General features: G+C 45.4%; 1 protein-coding gene across 1 annotated transcript; it reads right to left on the minus strand.

Moving 5' to 3' along the window:
* Window positions 1-5,833: 5,833 nt before the first annotated feature.
* On the minus strand, window positions 5,834-8,245 carry CITED2 (Cbp/p300 interacting transactivator with Glu/Asp rich carboxy-terminal domain 2). Its single transcript, XM_047732222.1, has 2 exons — window positions 8,005-8,245; window positions 5,834-7,537 (listed from the first exon to the last, which is right to left on the minus strand). Exon 2 carries the CDS (start codon window positions 7,527-7,529, stop codon window positions 6,708-6,710), a length of 822 nt encoding a protein of 273 aa, XP_047588178.1. The 5' UTR covers window positions 7,530-7,537; window positions 8,005-8,245; the 3' UTR covers window positions 5,834-6,707.
* Between the last annotated feature and the right edge of the window lie 1,632 nt (window positions 8,246-9,877).

Below are 9,877 nucleotides of genomic sequence, written 5' to 3' on the forward strand. Positions count from 1 at the left end.
TTTTTTTTTCCCCCCTGAAGCACATTACTAAATTGACTGATGAGCTTATAATCGTGACATCCAAGAATAAGAGTAGTTTGGTGTGGAACAGTAGTGTTACTATTAGAAGTGAAGTCTGGGAAACCACTCAGCCTCCTCCCAGCTGTATTGCCCTTGAACAATTTACTTCCTCTCCAAATAACAGTTTCCTTATCTGCTATTGGAATAAGGACAGGAACGTTGCAGGAATAGTGTGAGGATCAAAGAAGATTCCGTACATAAAGAACCCATCACCATGCCTGTTGCATAGTAGGTGCTCACCAAAGTCAGCTCAGTCACGGCAAGCTTAACAAAATGATTTGTTAGGTAATGCTGGCGAAAGGGTGAATATCTCTGGTTTGGTAAAAAACATGTAGCCTAAACAGTGTTTCTTACCAGTTTAAAGTCCATGCCCCATTGGTCAAGAAGATTTTTAAAAAGTGCTACTGAAATAATATGTATTTAAACCTTTTTCCAAAGACATAATAGTAGGCTTTTATGTTTTTTCAGGTTACTGCCGGATACCTTCTCCCCATTCTGATCTGCCTCCTAGACGGGTGGCCCCACTCAGCTGAGAACCTTTGTCCTGAAGCATGGTGGCAGACAGGGATCTAAGAAACATATAGATATTTATTTTAGGTTCATGTTAGGAGCATAGCAGTTCAATCACCTTTCACCTACTGGCTTTATTGTCCATATATTTGCTAAACACGTAAGATCAAGAGAAGAAATATGGAACTAGCCATTATATGGCATCTAGGATTTTCCTTCAAAGAGTTATTCAAAATAAATATAATGGGGCAATATTTCCAAGGTGACTTAAGAATTTTTTTTTTTTAAGATTTTATTTATTTATTTGACAGAGATCACAAGTAGGCAGAGACGCAGGCCGGGGGTGGGGGGAGCGGGCCAGGGGAGCAGGCTTCCCGCTGAGCACATAGCCCAATGCAGGGCTCGATCCCAGGACCCTGAGATCATGACCTGAGCCAAAGGCAGAGGCTTAACCCACTGAGTCACCCAGGCACCCCTGACCTAAGGATTTTTATGCACAAGTTAAGTCCTGTGTGTTTGGCAGCAAGGGGATATTGTCATGAAGCAAAGGGGGAAGAAAACAAAACAGAACAAAACAAAGGTGGGTTACCAGAAATTTAAAAAGCCCTGTGCTCAAGCTAGTTAAAGAAACCACAAGGCCAAATTTTCTATCAGTCCCTAGGGAGACACAAAGAGAAAAGGCTTCAATAGCCCTGATCACATTTCCTCCACTCTAGCATCCTGTCCCCTACAAGTGTTCATAAAATAATATCACACCCTGGAGTTGGCTGTCCTCTTGACGACTTTTTTCTGGTTTCATGCCAGTTTGACTTTTACTCAAACCTAAATCTAGCTCCCCACCCAGCTGTCAAGAATAGACCCACAGGACTCTTTAGCACCATTAACTTTTCAAAAGCCACTTGCCTATTTGCATATCTCCTGCAAGGCAGACCACACTAACCTTGCCTGGCCATAAGCCCTTTTGGAGCCAGAATCCCTTGTCTGCTTTGTTCAGCAACCCAAATGGGATCAAGGAATCGCTCCACAGTAGAGGGAAGAAGGGGAAGGATTCCAGGGTGGAGCACATTGGTGATACCACAGGAAAATTCCAAGAATCCTGGGAAGCACTGTCCTCACCCACGTTGTTCCCTGCCTCACTAATCTTTCAGATTAGTTCAGCCTCATGAAAACCAACAACATAAAGTCACACTCATCATTTGCCTTGTGTCTGCTTTAGTTCACTCTGCATGTCTTGGTTTAGTCAAGTAGATTCCTCAAAAAGTAACCCCAGCTGGTTCTTGGGGCCGGCTCTGACAACTTGAACGCTCATCTTGGGCAAAGAAGCAGCTGATAAGGATCCAGGCACTAAAGAGCCATTATTTGTTCCGAGATGGAATGAAAGGTGTTGGCTGATATTTTTTCCCAAGGACCAACATGGATTCAGATTCTCAACACAGTAGACCCCAATTGCTCTTAGCCTTTCTTTTATTATGTTCATAAGTAGCAAAATACTGTGGGAATTCACACTGACAGCTCTTAGAGTCTTTTCAGTTCAGTATTTAGCATTCCTTATGAATTTAAGTTCTCCAATGAGGGGGAAAAGATCTTTATTTCGGGTATCTTAAAATTTTTCAAAAGTGTATGTGAGTCTTATTTACCATAAAGCAAACTACACTATTTATGAGCAGTGCAGTTGATAGAGAAACATCCTTATATTTCTTTTTCCAATTTAAATGAGAAGTATTGCCACCAGGAAAAACAACCATTTCTCTCCTCTCTGGGTAAAAATAGGTCAAGTAATTTAAGCCAGTCCATGGCAATTAAAATTCTGACATTGCCATTGTTTCTTCTATTCTGGGGGGAAAAGGCAAACAGAACACATAATAATAGGGGCTCATTGGCTAAGTCACTTACGTGCTACCTCTTGTTCTTGCTTCAACCTGCCTGGGAACTCTGATTCTGATGATAGTGGTCCAGGACCAAAATGATAAATACCATCTCTGAAGCTGTGTAACACCTCTTTTCTGCTAGCAAAATCAGTATGGTTGGAGAGGAGGAAAGTGCCAATCACTTGGGTCCTAAATTTCTTGAATTCTAAATGTATTTATTTTTTGGAGACAATGTTATCTGCCAAGCTTATTTTTAAAGTAAATTTTACTCAATCAATTAGACAGCAACACTCATTCTCATTAAACATCCTGTGGCCCTTTCACAAGATTAGAGTCTGTGGCTTGGTCACATTCCAACACAGATAACTGCATTCTGCATTCCTAGATAGTTCCCTCCACCTTTGCAAACCCTTCCCGTCAGACGCATTATTTGCACTGGTCCCAAATCAACAGTTCTGTTCTGAGGGTACAGAATATCAGCTTTAACAGACAGACTAAAACATTGCTCATTTTACTTTTATAAAAGAAAATTCCTTAGCCGATGCCGATCTTGAAATGTGAGGCAAATCTCAATTGTGCACATTTCATCCTAAGTTAAGGTCTTTTTGGTAAGTAAAACACTCTTATTTGCATAAAGGGAGTTTACTTTGGAATCTTCTTTGCTAAAAATTTTGTTGCTCAAATATGTGCTCTTTCCTTGAAGAAAGGAAATGAAGTATTCAGAAATGGTAAACAAACAAACAGTAAAACAACAACAAAAAATCCCTCTTGGGCAAATGGCTTTCCTTTGACCTTCTAAATAAATTCCACAAGGGGGCGAAAACACCTAATGGTCTGGGACTGAAAAGTTTATATTTCAAAGTCGGCCACCCATAATAGATTAGTGGATTAATATTTTGCTCTAAAGGATCTGGCCTTTAATGTTGACATCAATTTATAGCTATCCCAGGCGTTTACAGTAGTAAAAGTCACGGAGACCATAAACTTCACAATAGATGTCAGCCTTCTGGTACTAGTGCTCTAGCCTAGCACCCCATAAACAGTGGTGATTAGGTAACCGTCCTTCAAAGACCCATCCATAGTTGTAACGGCTTTATCAGCCCTGGCAAAAATACTGCCACCAGGATTTTAGCAGCCACAAGGCAGACGGACAAGTTTTTATCAATGTGTCATTTTTCTGATGTGTTTCTATGATGTTCTTGTGTATCATTGATCTCATCTTGAAAATCAAGCATGGAGTGTCTATTTGTGGGCAAAGCTTATAGAACAGAAGCTCTCTTGTACCATATTAGAACTTTTTGAAAAACAGCCAAGGTACAGAGGTCAAATTTCCCCATATGCTATAAGCAACTTTGTAGGAAGCAAGACCACAAAAGGTTTTGCAAATGTCCGCCAGTAGCCCGGTGATCTAGGTCACTGTACAGGTTTCATTAATCAGGTTGTTCAAACAAGGAATTATTTTTCCTCTGCTTAAGAGACCTGCCAGTATCACATAGAATCTGCTCAATTGTTGATCAAGAAAGAGTTTGCATGGAATAGAGATCATTCAAATGAACGGGGGCGGGGGAAGGTTTGTATTTGTACTGAGGAGAAATTGGGCTTTGAAAAACCAGCTCCTCTGTTCGAGTCCTCTGTTCTGGCAGAGATGGGCTCAGGATCTAATAATAGTTCCTTGGGCTCTGAATCTCCACATACGTGTTCCGGTGTTAGAGCAGCAGGAGGAATTTAGGGACAGAGCAGGTGTTGTGGCTTATTTTCTGGCAGAATAAATTGCGAAGGGTGGTGGCAAGACTATTCTTTTGCGTCTTTCTTTATGCAAAAAAAAAAAAAAAAAAAGCCTCCAATAGCTTTCCTTTTTTCCTGGCACAAGTGAAAAACAACAAGAATTGCTGTATTAATATGTATGCAAACATATTTTTTCACTTGAGCCTCTAGGAAAAAAAAAGAAAAACTTACTGCAAAAATGCTTAGCCAGGAAGATTTACTGCTGATTGCAGATTTAGTATTGACATATTTTAGCTGAAGAAAACTTCAGCTCAAACTATTAATGTGAGAAATCTGGATGTTTTTAAAAATGGGGTGAAGAGTTTCAAATGATTTTGTATTTTCAGAGGAATTATTTATTTAGAACGTAATTTTGAATAAGGAAGTGTCAATTATAGAGGTATAAAGAGCCCAGTGGAGTGTGCATCTTAATTTTAATGGCTTGCCTTGGAAATAGAATTATAGAATGTAGGTGATCTGAATTATTCTGAAACCAGCCTTTCCGCCAGACTCACTGTAATTTAACACTTCCGTTTCCTTCTCTGATTTTTTTTATTGTGAAATATGGGATTTAAGATTAGAATCTGAGAGTCTAAATGAAATGCTCTTTTAAAGTATTATTTGTGAGATTTTCCTCCATTATTTGTTTACATCTCCAGTGGGTCAAATATAATAAAAGACTGTATTCTTGAATGTGGATGTATTACTGTTGTAAGGTAAGCTAGGAAAACATGAAAGGGAAAACAAAATTCCATCTTCAAACTGGGATAACTTGAGAATTCAACAATATGACTTTTACTTTATCATGTAAGGCAAAACTCGACACCTACTTAACCATAATTATGTCTTTTTGACAATACATTTAGGTAAAATTAAAACAATCTTATCCTTATGTCCTTTGCACCCCTACCCCTTTCCTCTAAGAGAAAAAGCTCAGAATTCTGGAAAACAGGGCATGCTTGAGAGGGAACATCTTGTGAAGACTGTAATTTGACCTTTGAATCAACCTCCCTGTGTAAATTTTAAGTATTGTAGAACAAAATAGAATGCCTCAAGGTGGAATTCTGCCCCCTCTCCCTCTTAGGACTATAAACCAGTCAGAAGCTATTTCAGAGATTAAGCTGGAAAATGTGTGCCTCTCCTTAGGACTTTTGCTGAGAAATAAAATTCGTCACTAGAGATAAAGGCAGATTTATGTTTAATGCCATCCTCATCCATCTCCCAGTATATTATCCCGATCTACTTTCATTGACGTAGTTGAATCAGGTGTCACCAAAAACACTTGGTTCCCCCACCACACACACACTGTGAAGAAAATATTTATGATATTTAGTGTTACAAACCTAACTCTGGAGTACACTTGAGAATGATGGCAATTAAGGAAAAAAAATGCTCTTTGACAACTTTGCAGCTTCTGATTAAACCACACCAAGAGGCATGTTACAATGGTAACAATGAAGCATTATGCCAATTATGTTAAATCCTGCTCTCCACTTAAGCTCATCATGACCTGTTTTAGTGTCCTGTAATTTATCCTTTGGAATGCTTACTCTCATCAATAAAGTGTTCAAGAAGAGGAAAAAAGCCACGGAAAGGAACCACCCCCCCAACAATGACTTCTAGAAAACAAGTATTTCTTAACTTTTTATTGACATTGGCAAATTAAAATAGAATAAATTAACAAGTATTTTTTCAAAAAAATGTTTTGTACAAAAATACTGTCAAAATTTCCTAAAAAGCTTTCAACACAGTAGTATCTTTTCATGTACTGAATATAACTATTAGCACAGTGTCAAAAATGTTGAAGACAGAAACAAAATAAAAATCTGTGAAATGTTTGCCACTGACGACATTCCACACCCTATTATTGTCTGTACATATGGGGGAGGGGGACAGCCAACTTGAAAGTGAACAGTATGACTTTTCCTGATCCAGAACGGTTTGGCCCACATCTGTTTAATCTTCCAGTTTAGCATATTAAAAAAATTAGGCTGTACTCAAATGCATAGTTAAAAAAATGAAGCGAGATGGCAGAGTTTGTGCAGTATTATCTGCCCTTCAAAGTTCATGCAACCAACTAACGCAATTTTTCCTTTCACTCGTAAATCTGAATGCAGTTCAGTCATTTGAAACCATCTACAAAATCCACAAGATTAAGCAGTTTGCCAAGATTAATATCTAACAGTTGAGCACTGGAGAAAGTGAGGAACTAAGGAGTAAAAACAAACAACAAAAAAGACCAAGTTAGCTAGATATTTCAACTACATAAGGGAGGTGAATGTCAAGGCTACAAAAACGAAACAAAAACAGAAAAAAAGAAGTGGCAGCAATTCTTTTAAACCAATTTTGTACAAGTTTATAGTTTACTTTGTTTCCAAGTTCTCAAACCTTTCAAGATCTGAAAAGTGAGATACTGTGTCTAAGGGAATGTTTTTTAATTCACACCGAAGTTGGGGGGGCGGGGTGGGGAGGGTTTGATTTCTTTTTGCCGGGGTTTCGATCAAGTCAACAGCTTACTCTGCTGGGCTGCTGTTTGCACACGAAGTCCGTCATAAAATCAAACTCGTTTTGCCCCAGCCAGAGTTCGGGCAGCTCCTTGATGCGGTCCAAACCCATTTCTATCACTAAGGACATAAGCACTTCCTCGTCGATGAAATCAGTGTCTATGACATTGGGCGGCAGCATTGCAGCAGGGACGTGGGCCACAGAGGCGGGCATGTTGCTGCCGCTGCCGCCGCCGCTGCCGCCGCCGCTGTTGCCGCTGCCCGCGCCGCCACCCGAGGTGCCGCCCGAGGCGCCGGGGGTGCTGCTGCCGCCGGAGCCGCCGGGGGTGCTGCTGCCGCCGCTGTGCTTGGGGTTGCAATCTCGGAAGTGCTGGTTTGTCCCGTTCATCTGGTGGCCTGCAGCAGGGTGCAAATCCGGCATGTAGTGGTTGTGGGGGTAGGGGTGATGGTTGAAATACTGGTTGTTGAGCTTCTGCAGCTGCATGCTGGCCGGCAGGGAGCCTCCCTGACTGGCCACCGGGGGGCCCATGAACTGGGAGTTGTTAAACCTGGCCGCGGGGGCCAGCGCGCTCGGGGGGTGCCCGCCGTTCACAGTCCCCGGCCCCATCGCATGCCTGATGCCGCTCGTGGCATTCATGTTGCCCGCGCCGTAGTGTATGTGCTCGCCCATTAGGGCGTTGAAGGCGTGCTGGGGCTGCTGCTGCTGGTGATGATGGGGGCTCGGGAACTGCCCCATGCCCATGCGATGGGCAGGGTGGTGATGCAGCCCATTGGTGCCGTCGGGGAAGCGCCCGTGGTTCATGGCCATCATATGGTCTGCCATTTCCAGTCCTGAAAGTGAAGAGAGCAGACGATTAGGACCCGTGCCACACGTGCAGCCCACCGCGGTGCACCCCACTTTTTCTCGCCTCTGGCCCCTAGGCTCCCCGGACGCACGTCGACTGCGAAATCGCTCGCCCTCCCTGCGATCCTACTAGTAGCCTGTGCAGCCGGGCTCGCCACCACAGCGGACCTGCCACCCACAACAGAGATGGGCGCTCAACAAACAGTCCCTTCTCCTGTGATCCGGCAGGCGGACCCGAGCCCACACCCCCCTCTGCTCCCCGAAGTCGCCTAATAAAGGAAGTGCCCCGTAGCCCTGCCGCGAACTTCAGGCATTAAATCAGCCCTCCTCATCCTGTTGTTGCACATCCTGTTGTTATTCCCCAGCTCCGCCTCACGCTCTTCCTCCGGGCAAACCCAGCCCTCAGAGGACTAGGCTGGCAGGCGCCCCAGCCAGCTTCGCCCGCCGCGCTTACCTTCCGTCTCTGCGATTTCTGCTCCGAAGACCGAGGGCGGGATCGTCGGGTCCAGGACCGGCTCAGCAGCACATAGAGGGGACCTTTCTAGTGTGCAGGGCGCTCGCTGTCGCGATGTCGGCACCAAAGTCTTGCAGTGGCCGCTGGGGCAGAATCGGAGCCGTTCCCTTTTATTTTCCCTCTGCTGCCCTCACAGCTCGGTAAGACCGCCCGGCAGCTGCCAACAATGAGCTGTGTTTCTTAGGGCTTTGGCCACAGTTAATATAAGGGATTTCAGGAAGGGCGGAGCGAGCCTCCCGGGCGGGCGGTGGCAAAACGCGGACTCCGGAGCCCCGGGCACGCCGGACCGGGTAGGCGAGCCGCGTCCCCGCGGCCAGAGGCACGTGCGCAGAGGCTGCGGGCCCAAGCGCCGCCTCGCTGCGGCCGACTCTGGTTTCCTCCCGCCCCATAAACGCGGATCAGCCCGGCTGCTCCCGGAGCGGGGAGAAAATGACCTCTGGAGCGCTAGCCCCAAAGTAGCGCCAGCCCTGAAAAGAGCGAGGAAAACGCACCTCTCCCCTCTGGTCGGATCCCCCATTCCCAGCTCTCCCGCTTGGCTCACTTAGCGATCTGAGGTGCCTTCTACGGGAAAAGGGGGTTCTCTCGCCGCCCCCTTCCTCCGTAGTGCCCTTATGCCTCCCCGGCTTTGCAACACCCCCCATTTCCCCCCACCCCCGGGCCGCGAAGAATGGCTGTGTTTCTCCGAGTGGGGTTTTAAATCCCCGGACAGAAAATGCCCCCTTCCCCGAGCACACTTTCCTGGGCTGTGCCTTTGTGTTTTTACAGGGGCACTGGGTAATCCTGATCTAGATATTCAGCGTGCGGACGCATTTGTTTTCCCCTACTCCTTTCAAGGACAGAAGCTGGGGGCGGGGAGCGGCAGCGGCTGCAGGTGGACCGAGCGCGTTCGCGGGCCCGCTGCCTCCGCTCCCGCTCTTGGGACTCCGGTCCGCGCTTTCGGGCCCGCTCGCCGCTCCCGGGGTACGTGTGCTTCTGCTAAGTTTGCGTTTGCAGCTCTTGGTAGCTTTGGCATCCGAGCTGAGGCGTCTCTGCTCTGTAAACAAACTCAGCGATCCTCGTCCCCAGATCCACCTTTTTGCACATACACAGTTTCTTGCTTCTGCTGTTGCCCTTGATCCGGGAGGTGGGGGTGTGTGTAAACTTGCACAGCCTCCCTCCGCGCTCTGCCTGAAGATTTGGGGTTGATTTAGGAGAGAACGGGTTTGTAATTAAGAAATTCGAGGGCTGAGTGAAGCTGCTGTTGCTGGAAAGGGAAAACAAATAGATAACATGGTAATCGCTTTGTAAATAAAGTCGTTCTGGAGGTGGGCACGTAGCTGCACGTCCCGTATGGCACCGTGCGCACACACGCTGCCGGGACTCTTCCTTTTCAGTGAAATTGTTCAGTGGGGCAATAGGCGATAATAATAACCTTGCTTCTCAGGACGCGGCACAAGTAGCCCGGTCGTCCATTTGGCTCATTGACTTGCAAATAAAAAAACGCTTACACGGGTCTGGGCTACTACCCGGTCGGAGCTCTCTTTGCTTTCTCACATGGGGAAGCCGAGTTGTTTCCCCAACACCATGATGAGACTGCTCCGAGGTTTTATATTGCTCTTTATGTGCTAAAAGCGAGTTTAGCGCTCCGAATAAGGACTTCTGTTCTGAGTTGTTTCTTCATGACTCGATTGCCATTGAAGACTTCCTGCTACGAAGAGCCAGTCTCCCGCCCTCCACGCCTCCTTTTCTCCCTTCTTGCTCACAGGACTTTTTTAGGCCGTATTTTTTGAGGACTGGAAATTCTGATACATACATTTCCCCTTTCAGGAATTTG

This window comes from Lutra lutra, chromosome 6 (genome assembly GCF_902655055.1).
Source record: "Lutra lutra chromosome 6, mLutLut1.2, whole genome shotgun sequence".
NCBI lineage: Eukaryota > Metazoa > Chordata > Mammalia > Carnivora > Mustelidae > Lutra > Lutra lutra.

Excerpts from the sequence above, each read along its gene's own strand:
- CITED2 (XM_047732222.1), bottom strand. The coding sequence starts at position 7,529 with ATGGCAGACCATATGATGGCCATGAACCACGGGCGCTTCCCCGACGGC.